The 24753-nt window shown below is 43.3% G+C and overlaps 2 protein-coding genes across 2 annotated transcripts in view; both read right to left on the bottom strand.

The window, feature by feature from the left end:
* Positions 1-2908, bottom strand: part of shbg (sex hormone-binding globulin) — a 7632-nt gene extending 4724 nt beyond the window's left edge. Inside the window, exon 1 of the mRNA XM_044020309.1 lies at positions 332-2908. Coding sequence (XP_043876244.1) covers positions 332-424 — 93 coding nt within the window. The 5' untranslated portion in view covers positions 425-2908. The remainder of the gene's footprint in view (positions 1-331) is intronic.
* Positions 2836-24753, bottom strand: zbtb4 (zinc finger and BTB domain containing 4). Its single transcript, XM_044020305.1, has 3 exons — positions 24682-24753; positions 23210-23334; positions 2836-11219 (listed from the first exon to the last, which is right to left on the bottom strand). The coding sequence occupies exons 2-3, from the start codon at positions 23233-23235 to the stop codon at positions 5756-5758; spliced, it is 5490 nt and encodes a 1829-aa protein (XP_043876240.1). The 5' UTR covers positions 23236-23334; positions 24682-24753; the 3' UTR covers positions 2836-5755.

Raw genomic sequence — 24753 nt, 5'->3', positions numbered from 1 at the left:
TTGACTTAGTTTTATTCCGTTTCTCTGTGTATTTATTTACGCATAAAAACTTTTACTTACACTTTTTGCAGTTTTGACATTTTGGCAGTACTTTTTCCTTATAAATAAAGTCCTTTCACAATAAAACACAAAGATGTGATCATAGATAAAGTCTGTGAAACAATTATTATAATAATAATACTAACACAAATTCTTGACAGTGTATTCTTAGGCATTTAATTGAGGAGAGCGCATCAGTATATATGAGAGTGGAAAAAATAATTACAGCTGACATTGCAGCTTAAGTGCAATTTACTCAGATAGCGTAAAAATATAAAACACACACACATACCACGCTTCCCTGGCCCTGGACTCCCCATGCCAGCAGAATAAGACTCAACGTGAGCAGCAGTCCATCTGCCATGGCTTTGCAAAGCACAATCATCCTTTCTATGAGTTCACCCACCCAGGCGTTCCAGAGTGCACCGTCCTAAGCTCACAGCAGGTCTGCAGACTTTAAACTACACTGAGCTGAGAGCCGTGGTGGTGTATTGAGAGGGATTCTGATGCTGACTCACAATGTCCTGGGGTCCAGAGGGTAAAACAGGCAATGTCCAAAGTAAGTTATTGATGAGTAATTGTGACTAATGGGAAGCTTACTCAAGAAGATCCAGTGAGCAGGTAGCAAAGACGAGGATGTATAAAGTGAAGGAAGGAAAAGTGTGATTTGTTGGTGGTTATAATATTAAAATGACAGACATTTAGAAAAGTGTGCATTTCAATCAGCTGTGGTGATTGGTGTATTTGTGCATTGGGCATATTTAGAGTGTGGGTGGCTGACCTCAGCCAGACCTCCTGTGTGTATTTACCCAATACACAGGAACTTTGATCCTCTGCTGCTGCTGATGGCCTAGCAGCAGTGGCGTGCACCGGTGGTGAGGGAGTGCCCTACTGCCTGCCATTCATTTGTGGCCTCTAAAACGACATATAAATTTAAAAAATAGATTGAGGAGTGCCTTTCTAGTGGAGACAAGTGATGCAGTGCCCTCGGGGTGACCTTCCAATCAAAAAGGGCGACGTTATGAAGTTCCCAAAAGGTGTCCTTAAAAGAAATTGTAAAGTGCTGTATAGAAAATGCCCATCTTGATGATATAAAGTTATACTGTGCTGTAAAGGAAGTAGGACATTATACACTAGTAGTGCCTGCATTCCTATGATACTGGGAAATAGGCCTGATGGGGAGAAGTGCAATAAACACACATCCACATGCACACATACAGACAGTGTTGGGCAGTAACACATTACTCAGAAATATATTACTGTAGCCATTCCCAAACTTCCTCAAAACCTTAAATAATATCTTATTTATTTCAAGTCAAGTCTAAGGTCATCTAGGAAACTGTTTGCCTTAAAAAGGGCAAGGTGATGTAACTTTTTGCCGCCTTAAGCTTATTTTACTGAGCTAAGCTTGTGTTTACTCTTGCTTTAGTCAAAGTAACTGTTCACAACTTACACAATTTCAGGGTATAAAACCCTCATGTGGAGGATAAAGCGGTAGATGGATGGATGGATGAAAACAAAGTACTCCATACATACTAATTATCTATAAAATGCCCAAAGTGTCTACATAAACAACTAAATTAAGCAACCGTAAGAAACAAAACAAAACATATCCTTCATATCTTACAATTATGAAGCTTAAAAATAAAACTCAAAATTTAAATCCTCTAAATTTGCAGCCCCCCTGTAATACCTTCATAACCCACAGAGGGGCAGTGACACAGACTTTGGGAGTGATTACATATAACAGTAATAACAGATCAGGATTTTTTTTTTATGATGATGAGGTTGCACAGTAGATAACATCAGAAGGAATATGAAAGTAGTAAGGAGGTTATTTATTTATTTATTTATTTTTGCTTTCTCAGGCTGTTACGTTAACGTTGACATAATAAAATTAGTTTTTCCTTCAGTTTCAGTAGGTAGAACTAGACACCGTCATGCAACGGGAGGAAACATGCACGTCAAAGGTGTAGTAATAATTACTGCCCACTCATTAACATGTTAATAGGTAAGATTTCATCACACAATAGGAGTCTAGTAGTGATCTGTTGTTGTGCTAAGAAAGGTCACAATTTCCAGTGTGAAAACCTGGATCCACCACTGTAGCTGTGCTACACTGAAGAACTACAAACATCAAACAAACACATAACTTTTCCTCACATTCTTGACATTTCATAGTGCATGTTTTGCAGGACAAATCCAATTTTAGTACTGCTTTCATAAGAAATGCATCTCAATGGGTCACTTGACTGCCTGTACTAGTTAAAACCACTGAGTGTCACTAGTGGGAAAACGCTTGTTCAAGGCTCTGGCTCTAGCAACAGGAAGCTGTTATTGGCCTGTGTTTTGTTTCTTTTTCCAGTTCTGCAACAAATTCACAGAAAATAAAGTTTTTATATAAAATTTAATGGAAACTTAAATGCGTGCTGGTGTAAATATTATGAAATACAAAATACTATGAAATGGATAACCAAAGATACAAAACATCACGTAGCAATGGAAGTTGTGAGGATATTAACACGGAATGCAGTGATAGAGGTCAATTATATTTCTATAAAAGTAATCAAGTATGCGCCTAAAGAAAGTTCAAAGGATCTTAAATGTTTGTTCTGCTTTTTATAAAACATTAAAAGGACATCATGACAGAATTCAAACAATGTGAAACTCGGAGTCTGCCAACTTTAAGCACATGGTTCATATTAGGAACTCTGAATGAATCAACATGTAAAGATTAATAGAGACAATTTGGAGAAGAAGTAAAAAAAAAAAAATATGAAACCAGACAAGAGCTGATTTCATTGGGTCATCAGGTTAATACTTTATTTTGTTTGATTGCAGCAAAAAGAAAGAAAGGGAGATGGAAACAAGAGGACAGAGAGAGAGAGAGAGAGAGAGAGAGAGAGAACAAGAATAAAAGGAGACTACAGACTTTGGGAGAGCTGTGGCTACAAGCCTTTGTATCAAATCTAAAGACAAAGTCATCAGGCAACATTAAAACATCTTTTAAAAATAACATTAACATATTTTGTGGGCTCTATATGGCACAGTATTACCCTAGACATGTACACAATACCAAAACAGTTTAGCCACACCCCTACATCTATGAACACCTTCATAGCAAACAAAGCCATGAAATCTATCTCCAAATCATACTGTCATTTCTCAGGAAACATTTATTTGCAATTCAAATTTCTTATGCCATAACAAGGCACCTTATCAGTTGAAATCTGGCGGATCCACGTCTCACTATAGATAATTATTTAAATATCAAAGCAGAGGCACATTCATTTAAACTAAAACATACAGTAAATAGTTGTATATTACCACCAGATTCCAGTCCAGTCACTACAATACGTCAATTTGCATGCTTTTGGTCTGTATGATAGCCGTGATGGCAAACTATGGCATAAGAAATGGTCCAAAAACACAAACATGTCCATCTACAGGAATGACTTCAGATAGTATATTGGAGACAGCGAGGCTTTTTTTTTTTACACTCAAACTAACCCACAGAAAAGTGTCAAACAACAAAAAACAATAACAGGTGGCCCATATACTGCTCAGGCAGATTTATTTTGGTTTTCATATTCACACTTTCACTCATTCACCACACACGTTCGCAAACACGCAAAAGGCTTGTAACCACACCCGAGAGGATGCTTGTGTGCCCCTTCAGTTGGTCACACTGTTTTAACACTCCTGTCTAAACCAGTACCATCACCTGCGCACACACACACACGCACACGCACGCACACACACACACACACAAGCCTACTGTATGTACTTCGTTCAGAGGTGCAGAGTGCCAAGTGTTTGCTTGAGGAAAGAGAGAGAGAATTAAACAGGTCTTAAGTAGAAGCTGTGAGACGTAAATATGGTGGCCGCTTGTGTGGAACTTCTCCAAACAGCAGTCTATGATTAATTTCAAAAAAGAAAATAGATACGGAGGATAAAAAGTCCAGAAATTATAAAAGGAAACAGAAAAAAAAAGTTGTGCGCACAGTGCCAGATTTGCTGAGGATATAAACGGTAAGGAAGCAAGTGTTGCTCATGCTTTGTGGATAGTGAACCCAAGTTTACTGACATGTTCCTAGGACTACTGTATATATGCATACCATACGTTATACGGTTCTTTAACAGGTTATTTGTGTCAAAACAGAAACAAAGGAACTGAAACCAACTCTACAATTAATGTAGCTGTACTTCATTAACCTCATGACTAAATGTACATTCATATTTTTAAGTTTACTCCCCCCTCCCCTTTTTCACTGAAGCCACTTCCATCTGGTAAGAGGGCTAAACAACATAAACAACAACATAGTTGAACAAAACAAACATGTAGAAATAACATTACACAACAAAAAGGGCCCCAAGAGGGCATTACGGGGTTTGGGCCACCACTTTGGCTGCTAAGCTCAGCCTTTTCCTACCACTTAGTAAATGACACAGGGCGGGAGGGGAAATAGGTCATACTATTTCCAATTTCCCATCAGAGCGAGAATGGGAACATGTGTGTTTTTGTCCCAAAAATCACTTCTGTGGGGCCTTCTGACTCAGTGTCCAACAGTTTTGTGCCCATATATCTCTTTTCCTATCCAGAAATAATACAATACCCTGAATCCAGAGGTAAAAGCTACGCAAGGTGAAGGCTGACTGGTTTTTATTCCTTTCCTCTTTTTTGTGAAGGAAATGAGATGAAAAACGGAAGTGCAATGTTCTACCAGCCTTCGATTCTAACCCAGTGGCCAGCTACATATCTGAAGCAGCTACATGTGTCCCCTTTTTAAGTGACCACTACTTTTCTATTTTGTGCACATAAGGTACAAACTATGGTGAATGCTGTACAGTTCCTACAGTGTCACCTGACCATAAAGTAATATGGTTAGAAGCTCAGATGATCTGTCATTGTCATAGTCTCGCTTTCAGCCATAGAACTGACATTTAATGATTTGGATATGAAGAATCACTTCTAAATGCACTTCTAGACATTGACCTACTGTAGTTATTCCAACTAGAGTAAGAATGCTGTGTGCGTCATGACACGGAATGATCTATCCATTCATGCACATAATCCACTCACACACACACACACTTACACACATACGCAGCAAAACCTGCCGGAGGCAACCTCTGCATGCACAAAATCCCTACACACATGTGCATGTACATGCTCATATATAACTTTCATTTAACAGGAAGATTCACTCACCCTCTCATTCTCACTAACTCTCGTCTTTGACATTATCGTTGCCCACACAAGCCTTCCCTGAACATTGTTTATCCTCGTTTGCCATGACTATAAAGGGAAGCAGACTGAACTTTTTTTCCCGCACATCACACATTCTTATTAGCGGTTCTTATTCTTATATTATAGATAATATGAGTCAGAGGGGAAGATTAATCAAGCTCTAGAACTATGACGCACTACAGCAAAACAGGAGAAACAAAGAGAAGGTGGGCAGGAGTAAAGAGAGGGGAGGTGATGATACATTACTACATTATTGGCCTTCTCCTCCCCATTTCTTTGCTCCTTCTCCTCCCTTCACACATACTCCTTATTGAATGCCTAGCTCTGATCTCTACTGAATAAAACAGAGGCAGAGGTACTGTGCAAGTGCAGTCAGTGACCCAGTGAGCACACATCCCTCCAGCTCATCCTAAACAGGCCAGGCTGTCCCCTCTGGGATATATTCCTCATAGTGCTTCTGTTGTCCTAAGGTTTGCTGCTGCTGTCTCTTTGCTTCTTGCTGCTGCCACTGCTGCTGCTGTATAGGCTGGGATTTGCCACAAGGGGGTGGGGGGCTGTACCCATGTAGGGTCCAGCAGTAGATGCGTAGTTGAAGATGGCTGGAAGGAAAGGCAGAGGCTCCACCTTGTCCCCACCAGGTGCCATCATATTGAGAGCCACAGGTAGAGCTGCCAAGTTATAGGGGTAGGCCAGCAGCTGGGGCCCATAGAGCAGCTGGTAAGGGTCTGGATAAAATGGTAGCTTGGCCAGGTCCCCGCCATTAGGGACCAAAACTTTTCCCAGTGGGCCAAAGGGAAGATGTCCAGCAGGATAGGAGGACATAAGCAGGTTTTCCTCTTGCTTCTTACCAGAGCGATAGCTGTCTGGAACAAGGAGGGGAAGGGGGTAATCCTGGGAAGTGTAGCCAACTGGGATGACATCCCCCTGCTGGGAATCTCTGGAAGAAACAGTGTCCTGGTACTCTGGCTCAGGTGGTTGAGGGGCTCGGGGCAGAAGGAGAGCGTGGGCAGAGGGGCGATCACCAACACCTCCTGCTCCTGTAGAAAGTGGGAGTCTGTCGAGTCCTTGTGAAATGGAGTGAACCTGTCGGTTGGTTTGACCTAACAGTCCAAGAGCAGAGGGGGATTGACATGGGGATGTGGGAGTGTGCCTGTGTGAGGTGGGTGCATTTGTAGTGGTTTGAGTGGAGATGTGGTGGGGGGACGGCACAGGACTCAAGGGCTCCTCTTTAGGAACCAATAGAACAGTTTGGTTCTCTGTGGCATGAACAGATCTTCTCGATTGCTGGGCCCTCTCTCTCTCCTTTTCTATCTCTTTCTCTGTTTCTATGTCTCTCACCCTCTCTCTCTCTAGCTCCCTCTCTTTCTCTCTCTGCCTCTCTATCGCCCTCTCCCTAGCTAGTATAGAGGACATTGTCAGGTCTTGTGCTTCTTCAGGAGAAGGACTCCTGGACTGTGGCTCAACTCTGAGCTCTTCAAACAGAGTTGATTCCTCATAACCTGCATGTTGAAATATGCCACTCCCACACTGCCTCTCTCTGTCTATAATGACCCCATCCCGTTTCATGAATCCACCCTCAGAGCAGGGAGCTGTTGTCATGGAAACGGGAGCAGCAGCAGCAGCAGCAGTGGTTATTCTGGTCTGTGATGTCACTGGCACATTTGGAGAGGTGTTGGTGGATGCCACAACATGCACAGGGCTGGGTATTCTGTGGATCTGGCTGTCTAGGTTCTTTCTGCTGTGGGTGCGGTAGTCCAGACATTCAGGTCCATTCATGACAAGCACACTCTGGAGAGCAGAGGGTGTGGCAGCTGTGAGTTCCTGTTTAGTGGGCGTGAGGTTGACTGGACTTTCTGATGGAGGGTCTGCGTTTTGTGGACAATGCTCTTTCTCTGGAGCTGGATGAGTGAGCCCTGTTAGTTCAGGTATGTCTCTGGACTCTGACATGTGATGTTCAGCTGTCAGTTGAAGGAGGTGGTCCTCATGCTGCCGTGATGTCAAGCAGTCACCACTGCTGGGCAGGTCTGGCATTGAATAGCTGATGACTGAAACAGAGAGAGCACTGGGAACATGTGCTTTATCAGTCTCTAGGTCTCTGCTTACATCTTTAATAACGGTCTCTTTTGTTTTTGGCTCTAAGGCCTCTTCTTCCTTTTCTCGTTCTGGGGAACTGCTTAGCTCATGGCGTCGGACATGGCGAGTAAGTGCTGAAGATGTCTTGCACACCTTATGACACTGTGGACAGGTGTGTCGTGATAATGCTCTTCTGCTTAGGCAACTTGGACTAGAATTACTCCCGACTAAGCTCACGTGCCCCCCCTTTCCTTCATCATACTTTGCAATCTCTGGAACAGATTTGACTCCTTCAACTTGTTCTCCAAGTGCCACTTTAGGGGGAACACAGGATGCCTCAGTAGGCTTAGGATGCTGGGCTCTCTGGTGGTCTTCCAATTTATCCCTTGAGGGGAAAGTGGCATGGCAGAAGAGACATACGAACTCCAGCAAATGGCTCAGCTCGTGTTTGTCTCGCTTTCTGGTGCTTGAGAACCAGCGGCCACATGTACCACACTCTGCTGCATTCCCATTAGACCATGGCCGCCTCTTTATTCCCATAGGAGCCTCTGAGGTAGATGGAGGAGGCTTTGGAGAGTGCAGAGGACTGGTGGGAACCTTATGACAGGCCTCCTTGACCTGTTCTTTCGGGTCTTTGTTCTTCTCCTTTAAAGGGGCAGAGGGATAGTCTTTCTTTTTCCCCTCTTCTTCAGCTCTGTTAGCTTTTGACAGTTTTTGGGGCTCCTCAATCTTTCCATCCTCTTCCTCATCTTGTGATTTGTCAGTTTCTTTATTTATGCGGTTCTTGAGTCTCTCTGCCCTTCTCTTCACCCGGATAGAGCGCTTGTATTTCAATTTCCTCTGCCAGCTCTTGACCCTCTGCAGATGTGCTTGAGTCTTTCTTTTAGGCTTGTAGGAGTAGTAAGGCCGCCATAAATTATCCTCTGTGTCGTGGTCACTGTCCTGCTCACGGACCTCCTGACGGAAGTAGTACTCCCTCACGCCATCCGGTGATTTTGATGTCTTTTTCCTGACCTCCTCTACACATTCTCCTCCATCCCTTTCACCCTCTACTTCCATGCTGGCTCTACGGTGCAGGCGGTGTTTATGGTGATGATGATGGATGTTAGAGTGGCGTGAATCCTTGACGTCTCGCACAGTTGATGATTCAGTGCGTTTAGCTTTTGGGGGAGAAAGGCTCTTGTCTCTTCTAAGGTCTGTCTCAGAGATGCTACGCTTTACGATGGCTTCCTCACCAATACGTACAGTAATCTGGCATAGTGGCCCTGCCTCTTTGACCTGTGAACCTACAGAGGCTGGCAGGTGCTTTAAATTAGAGCTGTCATTCTTACTGTGGGACTTGCGTGACTTGTGAAACAATTTCCCCGTCTCTGTCTCCTGTACACCTCTGAAACCATCCTCTGTGTTATCCGAACTGTCTCTCGATCTCTTTCTAAAGTTATCTGCACTGTCCCTTTGCTTTTTCACTAACCTCGGACTGCCCTTGGGTAAAGTCTGACTGTTGCTGGTTTCAGGGGATGGGCTGCTTATTGAGCTTTTGTCACTACCAGAGATGACCTGGTTGCTATGCACAATGACAGAAGATGACACTGCAGTTCCATGTACTATGACAGAGGGTTTTGTATGTCCATATGTTATCACAGAAGGCATGCTTGCTTCTGTGCCTTTACTAGTCTTATGAGTTTTGGTTTTGCTGCTACTAGACAATTTGAAGCTGCCACTGCCTCTACTCTGGTCTGACTCAAAGGCTTCACTCTCAAGTGTCCTAACTTGGGGCATGTCTGTATGGGGGAGGGGTGTTGGTATGGTGAGGTCCCTGTGTTCAGCAGCCCCAGAAACCGAGAAGTCATCTGGGTCAGGCTTAACACTCTGAGGGTGTGCTCCACTGATGAGACTCTGTAGATCCCCAGGGCCCAGAGCACAGCCCAGGCCAGGCAGTGAGAGAGGAGGTGTTTCAGCTGATGGCAGTAGCAGGCCATTATGCAAACTGTCACTGTATGTCCTGTAGGGTCTCTTCTGGGAACGCATGGGGAGAAGGCGGTAGAGTTTAAGGGCATTAGCTTTCTGCTTATAGCCCCCATTAGCTGTTTTTTCACTGGAGATGAGGCTGGGATTAATACCATGAATTGTTTTCTGGTGTGTTTTGAGATTATAATAAGTGGCGAAGGCATCCCAGCAGAAGATGCACTGGTAGCGTCGCTCTCCGGTGTGCCAAACTTCATGCTTTGTGCGGTACTCAGCCAGGGCAAAAACTTTGTCGCAATAATGGCATGGATATTTGCGGCGCCATGAGTGCACATTGGAGTGACGCTTTAGGCTTGATAGGGTCATGTAGGAGCGCTCACACACAGAGCAGAAGTAAATGACATTGCCATCTACCACCTTCACAAAATGGTGCTCGTCTCCCGCCAGCAACTCTGCGGCTGCTGCATCATCACCTTGGATACGAGCCAGGAGGCTTCGTGCCTTCTTCCCTGGCCGCACCTTACTGATGTCTGTTTCTCCCACAATCACTCCCCCTTCCACCCTCACCTCACCCTCCTCCAGTGGCTCCTCCTTAGGCTGCACAGTGAGAGAAGGAGGGCTCAGGCTATTGGAGGGTAGGCCGTTGGAGGGTAGGCCTGGCACCTTGCAGGAGGCCTCATGGGATTGCAGTCTCTTGCTGTGGATGAAGACTTTGCCACAGTAACGGCAACTGAGACCACGACTGCCACGATGCAGCCGCATGTGGACTGTGAGGGAAGAGGCCGAGCTGAAAATCCGATGACACACCCCACAAATCAGCTCAGGTTTCATGCTATCAGAAGGAGGATAGGAGGATGAGTGAGGGGTTGCAGTAAGACCCTCAGATGGGGGAGGAGGAGGAGGTAGTGGTAAAGGAGGAGGGAGATGAAGGGTGGGTGGGTGAAGACTTGGTCCATGAGGGTTTCCTGCTTTCCCAGCAGGTCTTCCTTGCATTTTTTCTCTCCTCTCTGCATCGTCACCTCTCTGATAGGCTGATGTGCCCAGACTGAAGAGAATCTGAGCAGTCTGGGACGGTGAGGCTGTACTGTTGGCAACTCTGTGTCCATAACATCCCCCTAAAGATCCACTGGAGGATATTGGGGGAGATCTCTGAAACTGAGCCTCTGGATTGGGTTTGGAGCACTTTAGTGGAGGTGGAGATTTTATATCCTTCCTGACAAGTGCATGAACAGTCATGGGAGAAGAGGAGGAGGAAGGTGAAGAGGATGGAGAGCTGTCGTGCCTCGGGGGCTTGAAAGGTCTGTGCTTTACATCCATCGTCGCGTCAAGTTTCCACAGCAACCCGTCTGAGCTTTTGGAGGATGGACGCCGTCGCTGGGGGGAAGGGGAGGATGAGGAGGAGCTCCGACAGTGGTTTGGAGATGTCATAGAGGCTGGAAGGGGGGCAGCACTAAGTGGGAAGCTTAAGGTGATTTTTGCATTTTTAGGTCCATCAGCCATGTCCTCAAGTCTGTCCTCCATCATGGCTTCTCCTCGGCCTCCTTGCCTTTTACCTTTCATCTCCAGCTGCTCAATTTCCCCTTCCTCCTCCTCGTCAGGCTGAGAGGCCACCCTGCGAGACCTGACAGGTTTGTATAGTTCTTTGATCGTTTTAGAGCTGGATAAATTCACAGGTGGATGTGAGGAGACCTCAAATGACAGTGGTGGGGAAGACAAAGGTATGGACCGCTGACTCCGGTGACACGTGGTGTCCTCAGACGCAGTTTCTGTGATGTTGCAGAGGGGAATTAGCCCAGTTGCCAGGTGCTGCTCATTCAGATATGACTGAAGACGGCCCACATGGAGGGGGTCCCATACCTTTTCACCGGACACCATGACCAGCCCTCGAAATCTGAAAGAGAAATAAAATAATATATTAGTACCATAAACATCCTAAGGTACATGTACCACAAAAAAATATACATTTACATCAAGCAAAGTTTGACACTACACCTAAATCTTTCACCAGAACAGCCATAACGTTCATGTATCGCTTGAGAAAATGCTAAAAAAACTCAATGCCCTGAACTCAAACAGATCAGCCAGGAATGGTGAGTGAAAGGAAGGAGAGGGCTGGGGGAAGGAACAAATCTGTGGCAGTGCTGGTTTAAATTTCAGCGTGCCACAGCCAAGCCTTCAGAAAGGCATTCCAGAGATCCATCTCTCTCGGCTGTGACACAACATTCCCTATGCCTAATTGGAAGGCACTCAGATTTAATCAAGATTCCCTCAGAATAGAGTATTGACATAAGATTCATGGCCCTAACACACATTAAAATAGTCCCAGGCTCTTGCTATTTGTGCAAGGGCCTTGTTAGCCATTGCTGGCAGTGGCTAGTATTTGCTGGGCATGACTCTAACCATTTATTTGTGAAGGCGAAGGTGGGGAGGGGAGAGAGGGGAAGAGGAGGAGGGAGACTGCATGCATGTGCACTGAGTTTTTCCGCTCTCTGCATCCGGTACAATCTCAGCTGAGCTGCAGAAGATGAGCGACGGGCTATTCTTATTTCCATTCTACTTCAGCTGCCATGGTGGTGGATGCAGCAGTCCAGCAATTTCCACAAATATTACGCCTACGGATTCATAGGAAACAAGCGATTTCACTTCTTGCATATTAACAAATATTCCATTGGTTTAGAACTGAGGATTATGGAGGAGAACAGAGAAGGTATAAGGTCATAATGATGTGACGAGGAGAAAAATCCTCAGTCATGCTTTTTTGCCTGCGTTTTCAAGCAGCAAAGCAGCCAGGAAGGCAGGCCGCTGTAAAATTCCACAGGCAGCCCTGAACAGGCAGAAACTAGGTCAGCACTGTTATTGCAGAGGGAAGAGGAGGGAGAGAGAGAAAGAGGGAGAGAGAGAGGACGAGGCAGAGTGGAAGGGTGACAGAAAGAGAGAGGGAGAGTTTGTGAGACAGGAGAGTGCAAGAGACAGAAAGAAAAAGAGCGAGGGGTGGGGGGTGTTCAAACAGGAACAGCCAGACACAGTGCACTGTCAGACAGACAGGAGCCCGGGCAAACACTTGCACACATGAAAACAACAAGCATACAGACACACACCAAAATATCCACACAGTAAAACATGTAAGAGTACACAGTACTGTGTATATGCTCATCCATGCCCAGTGGCATGACGCAAAGACATAGACAAAGCGACTCACTGTCGAAGGGCCAATTTGTAAACGACATTCAAAAACAAAAAGTGAAACTGAGGCCAACATGACACCAAGTAGAGAGAGAAGTATACACAGCAAAAGAAACATGTTCAGTAATAACAATAGTGCATATAAATATATCAAAAAAATATATCAAATATATTTTTTTGCTGTATGCAGACAACAAATCGTTAAATTCCCTTTGCCTGTTTATGCCTATTCAAGGTGATCCGAGTCTAAAAACAAAGATGCACAATCATGTCTCGTCTGGCTTGTCGTATTATGTTGCTCTGCATTGAATCACTCCCCCACTGTCACTCATATTTGCGGAGCGATAGATGTTGTGCAGGAAATCCCTCACGGCAAGTGCCAGCCTGCTACAAGTGGGCGGACACACTGAGAGACAAGTGCTAAGGCTAAAAATTTCACCATCTCATCTGATGCTTGTACCATGAACAGGAAAATGCGTATGACGCCCCCTCGCTCGTTTTCGCTATCTCCCTGTGACGCACACAGCTGCTGCTGCACAAGCAGAGCATGCACAACACGCTGTCTGAGTGTGACAGGCATCTTTTAACGCTTTAAATGTGCTGGATTCACTTGTACACATGGAGGTGTGTGCACAAACACATAGGAGGTGTATAAAAACATTACCATCACACAATGTACACACTTCTGACTGATGTGACCATGAACATGGCAAGAACCCTGAAGCAAGAACCAAAATAAACAACCAACCTGTTCCCACACTTCACCACAACAGGACGTTCTGCACAAACATGTCAGTCGCCTTGTGAAGTGTTCATCTGATGTATTTACACTTGTGGCACTACAAAACAACACAGCAGGAACAGGTGCTCGTCCGGAGCACGACTAATTACAAACTTGACTCATGTGTAACATAAAACACATTATACCAAAGACGTTGGCTTTTATATGACAGATGCTCTACATTTACATGTAGAAGAAAGAAGCGGCACAACTTGTAATCAATGGCAAATATGACAAAACACTGCCAATGTTTAATTCTGTGAATTAATTCGGTGTTGAATTATTGGGAATAACCTAAATTTGTTGATTAGTCTCCTCAGCTCAGCTTAACTGCAGGAAAAGCAAAGGTGGTGTTTGGCTAAATAATCCTAATTTTTTCAATCAAATTAGAAACAGATTAATTATTAACTTTGAGGTATTTGTCATTAACATTGGGGAAAAAACAGATTAGCAATTAGTTAGTAATCCACTGAATTTAAATGAACAGTCACCAGGAACATCACTGCTGAAGTGGCCTTGCATAACATACGACAGGAAAGCAAACGACAGGAGTTTGGCTGCTACACCAGCTCAAAGCCTTGAACCAGCCATTGAGCAATCTGTTTATTCCCCTGAAACTGTTAGAATCCAATAATCACATTTTGTTTATTCTTTTGCTTCTATCTCAAAGAGAATTACTTGTGTTTTAAGACTTATTGAGGACTATAGGTCTGACTATGAACAAATGGCATTTTATAACAGTTTTGGTGCAGATAAAATTAATGTAAGCAGCATTTGTAAATTTGTACCAAAGGCTTATTAAAATTTCTTTAATACAGTGCATCTAATATAATCAAGTCATCTTTTCTCTTGCCAGCATTTCCCCATCACCATTCTGGTTGATTCCAACATTTTCATAATAATAATGCTGGGCAACATATTTTGGCATTCAATCAATAATTCATGACAACGTTTCAGTGATCTGAGAAAGAACTAGACTTGTACACCTCATACTCTGTTTCCAGCTTTGAGGAAATTGCGAGCATAACAGGAAACACTGACCAATCACATGACAGTTCAAAGAGAGGGCACTCCCATTGGCTGTTGTAATGAGCAGCTGCGTATACATGACTCTTTGCTAAAAATGGTAATTATTCAGCAATGATACCATCTTGTCTCCAGCGCAAAGCAAACTAAAAATGGAAGAGAACACAACTAGTAACAATATCGGCGGAGCATTTCTAAGATAAAGAGATTGACTCAGGTCATCTGTCATGTACAGTATGATGTGTGTGTCTGTCCTTGCTCATCTACTGGGAGCAGCTATGAACAGAGAGCCTCCATCCCAAAAAGTCAGTATTTAATGCAATTGGGTTTCCTATCAACTGGAGCATTAAACTACTTTCTGTGATACAAAAAAAAGATGGGTGAAGAAATACAGTATTGTGCAAAAGTCTCAGGACACCACCAGTTTTGTTGTTTTTATGTCTGTCAAATTCTGTGATCATTGGCATATGGATTGGAATAACGTGACTAAAATTTGGTCTTATATATTAGCAAACCGCCAATGGGTCTAACTCAGACAACGTGTATGTAATTTTCAAGCATGTCTTGAACAAACCTGGAGTAATAGACCTTTTTCACAGCAGACATTTCTCAGCATGGAATAGTAGGACAAACACAGGTTTGTCACGCCATTTACTTTAAAACTCCAGTTATGAGAGTAAGGGTGTGAGGGTAGGTCACACTAAATACTTGACACTTTAAATCGTAGAAGCTGGTTGGTTTTCTTGTTTTTTTTCTTCCAAAAGGGCACACATGTTTCCATATTTTCTGGATGTGTTCCCATAAAGTGATAGAGAAAACATCATACCGTATGGTCATTACAGTATTGCTACAATAACAAATCTCATAGTGGCCTAAGACTTTTGCACAACACTGTATGTGAACTCAGACCAAGTCAGGCAGGTAGTAAATGAGTTTAAATATTAGTTATACTTCTTATTGTGAGGTGACAATTGTGTCAACTGTGAATTCTGAAATATAAGTAGTTATCACTTTCTGCACAGGAGAGCAGTGTGTGGTTGAAACTATGGTAACTTGACCTACATACTTTGGATGCTTCTTTTTCACGCTACATTTTTTGAGCATTGTCACTGCTTTCACTGATCTCAACAATTAAAAATGTGGTGCGCAATTTTTAAATATAAAAATTCTGTCTAGTGTTTCTTATTTTATGTTTTATATTTTTTTGGGCCTTTTTTGCCTTTAATGGATAGGACAGTGAAGAGTAAAGGGGGGAGAAAGAGGGGGAAGACATGCAGCAGAGGACCAGGGATAGAATCAAACCCGGGTCACTGCAATGGGCCCAACTGAGCTACACGGCACCCCAGCAATATTTAGATCTTGTGATGCCTGGCCACATTACCACACTGCACACAGGAAGTGATTTTCATTTAAGGCAAAGACAGACGGAGGCAACATAGTAAAGTGAGATAGCTGCAAATTGGTTGGACTATGACTGAAAACACTTTCAGAAGTGAATTCTACTGCTCACAAAATATGGTCATTCAGCAGTTTGACAGGATAAACTCGTCTTGCCCTGTTTCACCCCTGTGCTACAGCTGTATACACAAATGCTCCCTCAGTCAGCTCTGATAGCATTGTTAACAGAACCTGTTTTCAGTAGGGATGGCTTGATATAATTTTTTTTGTGTCTGTTACTAGATATCACATCCTTGAGTATCTACCGATACCAATATCAGTCTGATACAATCATTATATACCTTTAAAACTACAAACACATTTGTGTTGATACATTTACCAAGCAATTTCAAAGAGATATATATATGTATGTATTCTAAAACTGTGTAAAAAATAACCTTCTCCCATAAAAGAAGAAATAAACAGCCCTCAACATGACTTAGCTAAAAAGCTGTATTTTTTCTTTACATTTTCTACAGTCTATATTAAGTGTCCATAGTGAAGCATGCGATACTGTTCGGATATCAAATTTTTCTTTCCTATATGCAATTCAGTGAATTTCAGTATTGGACCAATTCCAAAAAATTACAAAAAAAAAAACACATACACACGCCGATACAAAAACTGTATCGGCTCATCAACATCAAAATACAAATAATGTTACATAATTGCCGTTCATGAAGACCAAACAGAGGCATACAAATAACAACAGAAATCTCCAAAAGTTACACACTGTAAGTTGTAGAGCACATGAAATCACAGGAACAAGAAGCAAGCTGTAATGAACCAAAATTATCCTTTGAAGAAATCTTCGGCGGTGACAAGCCGTCGTTTTGTGTATGCATGCATGTGCCTGAGTTAAAGACAAGTGCCTGCCAGGCATAATGTGTGGGGGCATTGGTTTTCCAGTCAGTGAGCCAGGGGCAAGGAGCATGTGGGAAGAGGAAGGTGACGGTTAGGCTTTCTCCCCTGTGAGGGGCAGCCAGAGGGGCCCAACTATCAGAGCAGCAGTTGGTCTGTGAAGAGGAGGGTGTATATGAGCACATGAGGGTGTGCATAAGTGGGAGTGGGCATCGTTAGAAAAACAGCTACTGAACTCTCTGCAACCCCCCAGCCAAGAGAGCATGGTGGAGCCAGCCAGATGGGATAGAGGGAGGGAAGAAAGGAGGGAGGAGGTAAGCAGAAGGGAAGTTGGTATGGGTCGAGGAGTTTTCGAGCAGAGGTGGCAGTGGTGGTTGTGCAGTGAGTACGGGAGGTAGGGGTAACTTCAAACACATCTCCTCATGTTCACATTTCATGGTTTCCTTGTCTTTGTGATCCCTCTCAGCATGACTGACTGCGAGCCCCGCTCTTCTCTCCCTCCCCATGTGTAAATCGTCGTATCGTGGTGTCTTTGCATGCTGCTCCACGCACCAGCAAACATGCCCATGTCTAAATGCTATTCCCTCCATGGTCTGTTAGCGCTCAACCCAGCACATAATTCCCATAATTCTACTCAGAGCAACAAAATCACAGGATGCTTTGAAAAGCTCTAAGGCCAAATAAGTTCCCCTGGAGAGACGAAACACTATACCAGTGACCTATTGGAGGTAATTTCCCCAAAATCATTTTCAATTTCATACTGAGTCCCCGTTGAAGGGGGCGTGTTAGTGCCACTGGAGTTCTCTGAAACCACTAAGACACATTTGCACATATTATCATCAATGGCATGTTTAACTATGGCAGGCCATGGAAGCCCTGCACCAGTTTCATGAACACAACAACATCGACATCCTTTATTTTGCGGTATTTGGAAAAAAACAACAAACTACATACAGAGCAGTGCATCACAACACCAAACTACACTCAAATTGTCTGACCTATGACCCATAACAGTGTCGCTCATATTTTCCATACATTGAGCCCAATGTATTGGCTTGGCATTCATGGACACCAGGAATGTGCAGTAGTTGGCAGCAGATGCTGTTGTTTTGGAAAAAAAAGTGAGGCTTATGGAAGCAACAGTGGGGTTGTGACATCAACATGCCCTCTGCTGCTCTACGAGAGACAACCTCTAAAAAAACAGCATGCTGGTAAAATGGAGGACAAACTGGGCTGGCCAAATTTAGGAAAAAGACAGAATCAGTCAGTGGAAAATTAGACGTTTACCGTCGTCTATGCAAGTTTTCTCCCTAAAACACTTCTTCTGATGTTTTTTATAAGTTGATGGGCAAGGGTGGGAGACTGGCCCACCATGTTAAGACCCCAACAACAATGCTTACATCATGTTGAACGCCTGTTTTGACATGTGACTCACTGTCCCTCAACTCACCTGTGGTGAATCACAGAGACGCAAGAGGCTTTGATAAATTAAAAGTTTTATCACAACCTCAAAACGAGTCATCACTCTTGAAAAAGAATTGCGTGGTGCGCCAGCGACAGAGCGGAGGATGAGGGAGACAAGGCCTGTTACTGGCACACACACAGACGCACGCACACATAAAAATATGTCTCCACAAACACACTGCACAAATACACACACCCACCAACGCTCACGCCCCAACACACGCACAGTATAATAAAAAACCTTTTCCTCCTCTTCATGTTTGAAGCAACTACAGCTACAGCAGCAGAGTGAAGCAGAAAAACAAGCAGGAAAACAACAGAATTCAGCCTCTCTTCCTCTAATTCTCTCTGTCTGTCTCTCAGGAAGGCAAGCATACAAGAAAACGTACCTCGGAAAACCTCCTGCTGCATCTCTGCTGCGATGTGTTCTCTCCCCTCACACTCCCTCTCCCTCTCTCTCTCTCCCCCTTGCTCTGTGTATGCGCACGTCTGAGTGTGTGTGTGTGACAGAGCGAGAGGGAGAGAGAGTGAGAGCAGGGAGAGGCGGTGCACACACACACATACAGGCAGCAGTGTGTGAAGACAGAGGGCAGGAGTGATTCTCACACTCAAACTTGCTTGCTCTCCCTCACTCACTCCCCTTTTCTAGCTCTCTCTCTTCTCTCACTCCAGTTTATGCCTCTGACACACGATTCTTAGTATTTTTGCTTTTTTTTTCCCAGCAAGTGACCCCCCCACCCCTTTCCTCCCCTCTCCTCCCACCTCACTGAATCCAATCTTCTTTTTATTTGGAAGTGTTGTTCCCTCTCTCCCTCTGTCTCTCTCACGCACATGTACACACACACATGCGCACACACACGCATGCACACGCACACACACACACACACTACTTTATATACACAAAGCCCAGCGATAGGGAAAGGGAGGGAGAGGCAGAGGGAGACATGGTGGGAGAGCAAGCAAGCAAGAGGACGCCATTTAAGCAGTTTGTTACGAGCACTGCAAGTCCCCAAAATGGCTGAAAACAAACAGGAACCACGCCAACTCACAAAACCTGGGCACAGGGACGCAAAGACAGTGAGACTGTGAGAGGAGTGTGAGCGAGGGAGACACAGTTGGACAGAGAGAGGACAAACTAGTGGTAGTCTAATGGCGGATGGAAGCAGCCTGTTAAACAAATGAAGTTGAGGGAAAATGCTGGGCATTAAAGGGATACTCCAGTGATTTAGCACTGTACTTTGATAAACTTTAGGTACTCGACGGAGCCTGGATAGAGAAAGATTTGTCAAAATCAATGCAACAATCGCTGAGATATCCTGACATTAAGTCTTGTAGTGTGGGCCAAGTTTCAAAACCACTGAAACCTACATTTTCCATGATGCACGATCTTTCATTAGACTCCCACTGCCTGGCTAATGTCCACATCTTTCAAACTCCTTGCCCTTAGTTTCTAATCCTGAAGGGCATCAACCTTAACAGCACTGTGTGACAACATGGTAACAGGTTGAGTTGGTAGGACCGTGTTCCTTCAAGAAACAAATTCAGTTGAGGAAGGCTGGAGTGGCCTATCAATCCATGGATTTGCCAAAACATACCACTGTGGTTTATGCTGCCATAAGAAATGACTTTATAGCTTTGGAAAGTTGTCAGCATGACAGTAATTCTATCCTCCATCTTGACCGGGAACACATGCTGCTTGTGGCGTACAAATTGCAGATACATTTGCAGTCCTACAGGGCCTTTTTGTGAGGAGTGGCATTTGATACGTGTCTGAATTAACAGGGGATTATTGAAAGTGCAGACATTCCACATTTTCGGTGGTCCAAAATGGTGGCCAGAACATGATCATACATTCTCCGACTTAGATAAAACTGTTTTCAGAGGTAATCAGTGTATTTTCCATGTAAAGCCTAGTTCACACTACCCAGCCTGATAATCCACGCGTGGACAAGCTCTGCAAGTCACAGCCCAATCTGACATGTGATGAGCAGAGTTTGCGACAACTCAAGCAACCCCAGTATCGGAAACCAGAATGGGGTGATGGCAGCTGAAACCCAAACAGAATTTCAACCATGCTTCATCAGAGAGAAGAAGGAGAAGAAAAAAGAGAAGTATGACATCTAAAAATATGACAAACATCACAGACAGCACTGCTTCAGTAAATGTTCTACAGTTAATGTGGCAACATGAAATAAATCTAATTTAGGCTCGGTTTCACACATTATTTCCCCATGTGATTTCTCACTTGTGTATGACAAGGCCTATCATAAAGTGGCTTCACCTGGTGAAATAGAATGAGTGCGAACTCAAAGTTGAGTAGCGTGGAACTGGTTAAAGGTATAACATGGAAAATCAGTTATAAGTATCCTTAACATAAGAGACAGCTACAGGTGGACAGATAAAGACAGAAACAGGGACAGACATTTTTTCAAATGATCGAAGATCGATTAACCTCTCTCAGCATAGTGTGAGTCTCTGGACTAAAACTACAAATCACAGGCTTCCACTCTGTTTTGCAAAAATGCCACAGGACGCTTAACATAACAATGGCCCAAAAGCGCATTCATCAAGGCCTGTGGCTGGGTATCAGTTATGATTTATTCGTAACCATGAAAAATGCCTCACAGCAACCACTCTTGTCCGTTATGGTGACTCTTGGCCACGTACATCACGGTCAGTGGAAACTCCACATATCTCTGTTCTCCCTCAGTTGGCCCTGAACTACTTTGTAGCTTTAGATCAGGAGGAATTCTTTCAGTTGAACAAGAAAGTAGAAAAATGAGAGGAGGGATGGAAGAATGTTCCAGTGCTGTTATACTACGACACCATCATACTTCCCACTGTCCTTTTGAGTGGAACTGCACCTCCCACCCCCTCCACCGAGTACCCACCAACTGAACCTTGACGCCAACAACCCACCCTCCTCCTACTCTTTCCCTGCCCTTTCCCTCTCTCCCTCTTTTTCATCACTCTCTCACCCTCATTGTACACTGCCACACTTGTCTCCATGGGAACCTCTCTGTGATTGGGTGTTGTTCCTGTGACCTCTCTGGGTCTTGGAGTTGGAACTCCCCCCACCCAGCCCACCCCATGCACCCCTGCACGTTTTCAAAGCATGCTGCTTGCGTGTGGACGGTGCATGTGACAGCAGCTGTGAGGGGTTTCAGGACTGGACTGTGTAAAACCTATGATCATAAGTAGCAGTAAAAACAATGCCTGAAATGTGGGGAAATGAAAGGGGCAGCGTGTGTGAAACAGATTACCCATTGGCAAAGACAATTGTGAGTTTGTGTTCCAGGAGTGCAGCCACTTGGTCCACACATGTGTGCTGGCACTGTCCCATGGCTGCAGCCAGCCACCGACTCTGTATTCAGAGGCACCCCTGCTGTCCAGGCGTCCCCATTCATGAATGTTCGGCGAAACGTGATCATAGCTTTTCATGCTGTGCTACCAAGCGACACACACACACATACACATCTGAATTGACCAAGATGTGGAACTAAGGAAGCCATCTTGCATCTTGCAACAATATGCCACTTTGAGGAATAAAAAAAAAGCCAAAGGTAAAAGGGTTTAAGAATGATAAATGGTTTTGTATTTATATAGCGCAAAGCTGTTTTTTACTAGTTTCACCATTCACTCAAATTTCCTTACAGCACATCTATGAAGGGCATTTCCTATCACCTATCATCTTTCATACCCATTCACACACTGTCGGCACAGGGGGATTAAATGTCTTGTCCAAGGAAACATCAGCATGTAGACTAGCAGAGCTGGGAATCAAACCCACAACCTTCGAGGTGAAAGACGTCTGGCTCTACCATTGAGCTACAAGAGGGTGGCATGAACAAGCAATAAACACAATATATACAATATATGCGTAACATTAAAGAGGGTATACTGGCAAAAATGTAATACACTGCCCATAAGCACATGTGTGTAAGGGTATATTTACTATAAAATAGTTTTCGTAGCCTTTCAATAAGCGTTTTATACATAATGTACTTTGGGCGAAGAACGTGCTTTACTGAGACTACGATCTTGTGCCACCATGCATCTTCAGCAAGTTACACAGAAACACCAGCTAGAGCATGCGTTTTCACATTTTACATTTCACATTTCACAAATAAAGGCATCCTTTTGTTATGTAAAGCCCATTTTTTACTTTAATTTTGGTTTGGTTTTGGTCTTTATTTAATTCTGGAGGAATTATACAACATTTAAGTTGCCATTTGCTCAACTATGTTCATTCTGTATGGTGGCTGTTGTTTGGGCAGGTACCATACAAGCTTGGGCTAAAATCTAAGCATTTTTGGACAGTTCATAGACCAAATAAACGCAAATAAAAAAAAAACATACTTAAGAGTCTTTGAAAGCTCTGGATAAGGAGGATACTGCAATGAAGTAAATATTGAGTGTTGCATTAAAGGTTATTACTGGCCTCAAAATGCATGTATGGTAGTTTTTTTCTGTGTCCGACTTAAGTGTCTTCCAGAGATAATTAGTTAAAAGCATTTTGGTATTTTGATTGATTATGCAGGCATTTGCTTAGGCTGGTGTCCGAAGACCAGAGCTGTGCATCAAGCAAAATCTTTGCTGCCGAGATAAATACTGTGATTGATGAAGAGGATGGAAAGGAGTCTACTAGCTACAGTAAGCCAGCTGATCAGTGGCTAGAGGAAAAGTGAGCTGTTTTCAGATGTCAAACCAAACCACAATTTTGGTAAGCAGCCAGGAGACTGTTGACACAATTGTCAGATGGCTACGGAAATCCATTCATATTATTTATTATTTTATCAGTATTATTCTGTCCAGAGCACAACGTACTATTGTGAAGGATTGCTTTGGGAAACAGTCCTCGTTTCATCAGGAAGTGAATGTGTTTCACTTCTTGCTCATGTCTGAGCATTTGGAAATACAAAAATTGGTATTGTGCTTTTCATAAATAGCGCAAAAATGTAAAAATGCTTCACATGGGAATAATTACCTTGACAGATGGCCTGTTGTGAGTGATTTATACAGTATATATTTAGGTTGAATTCTTACTATTCAACATAAATGAACAGGCCATGAGGCATGCTCAAGCACTAGTAAACATACTCAGTGATCTCAAAGAAGGGATGACTAACCTGCTCTCCAGCTGACTTGGACCCATATCAAAGTGAGAAGTCTTGACGAGTTCAAAGGTCAGTGGTTTTCTTAAAGAGGAAGCTGTGGGTTTACGAAGACGCAAATCCTGTGTCTGTGGCCTGTACTTAGAAAAGTGAAGACAGAGACGTGGAATGAAACCACAGCACATACATTATGTGTAAGTACATGTACAGCTTGGCATGACATATGTTTACATTTGGAGCCAGACACCACACAAATTAAACAGTGGTTAAGCCCCCCCGCTATGTCTGACAGACAGAGAGGCGGAGCTTGCATGCTGGAGCATGTATTTATTAGCCAACACTTCTCTGCTGTTTACTAAAATTGGGGCAACACCTCAGTTACATTGAACAGAAGACGCACCCAATAAACAGCTCCCATTAGATGAACAGTCACTGCAGTTGAGACGTTTCAAGCTAATCACTTACTCATGACTATCTAGAGGTGCAGCGATCTTACATGTCAATAAACTCCTTACAACTTTCACAAGAGGGGTTGAGAGCACCCTGCATATGGTTTTGCGATGCACAGCTAATATAATATTTCACAACTTCCACATACCTCAGTGCCAAGAAATGTTATTTTCACCCAGCAAGATATTCCCCAATCCACACATTCAATTTCAACGACTCATCAATGCAAATGTATCAAGGATAACAGAAACAAAACATGTGCATGTACTCCAGACAAATCAGGATGTCAATTTATGTGCAGTCAAACATTACTTTTTGTTTATTTTTTCCTAACAAAATCTAAACTTCTCTCATAAAGCCTCAAAGTGTCACCCTGACACATCACAGGGTGGAAAATAAACTATCTAATAAAATATTAGATAGGTGGTTTTTTTTTTGAGACCTACAGGAAACCCAGCTTGGCACATGTGAAGAAGACTTGTGCATATAAAAATTCTAATATTTGCATTCTCTCTCACATGGAAACATCAATCCATATGGCAAGAGCTGTGGCAAATTTTAACTTAAATTTCAGGTCACTACAATCCATGTTTTACTTTCAAAGATATTTTACGCACAATTGCTTTTTTCAAAGCTTCATTAGGCTATGCTATATAACTCAAAATTAATAACACCATGACAAGGTGTAAAGGTAAAGTTTTCTTTATATATAAGATCTCTTGATGTATGTATATCCTATGTATGTAACATATGAAGACAAATATGAATTTCATATTTTAACTGTCCTAATCACAATTCAGCTGTAACAGAAATGGTCACACATGCTCAGGGTTTTAAGTTTAATTAGAGAAGTTTAAACAAATTAAAATGGCTCAATTTTTCTTTACATTTTACTAGAGAAATCATCACCTGTATAAGACACGGATGATGAAAGGAAAGATTTCCAAGATAATCTTGACAAGTAAAAAGCTGAGCAAACTTAGAAAAAACTCAATGGGTAGATGCATACTATCAGATGACAGATGTTTTTTCATTACCCGGAATTCGACAGGCCTGCTGCAGGTCCATGAAGCAGTCACACTGAGCTGTAACAAGGATGGTTGTGTGAG

The sequence above is a fragment of the Solea senegalensis genome, linkage group LG3 (genome assembly GCF_019176455.1).
Source record: "Solea senegalensis isolate Sse05_10M linkage group LG3, IFAPA_SoseM_1, whole genome shotgun sequence".
In the NCBI taxonomy this organism is placed as follows: Eukaryota; Metazoa; Chordata; class Actinopteri; order Pleuronectiformes; family Soleidae; genus Solea; species Solea senegalensis.
The sequence above is the reverse complement of the archived record's forward strand: the minus strand, read 5'-3'. Positions and strand labels throughout refer to the sequence as shown.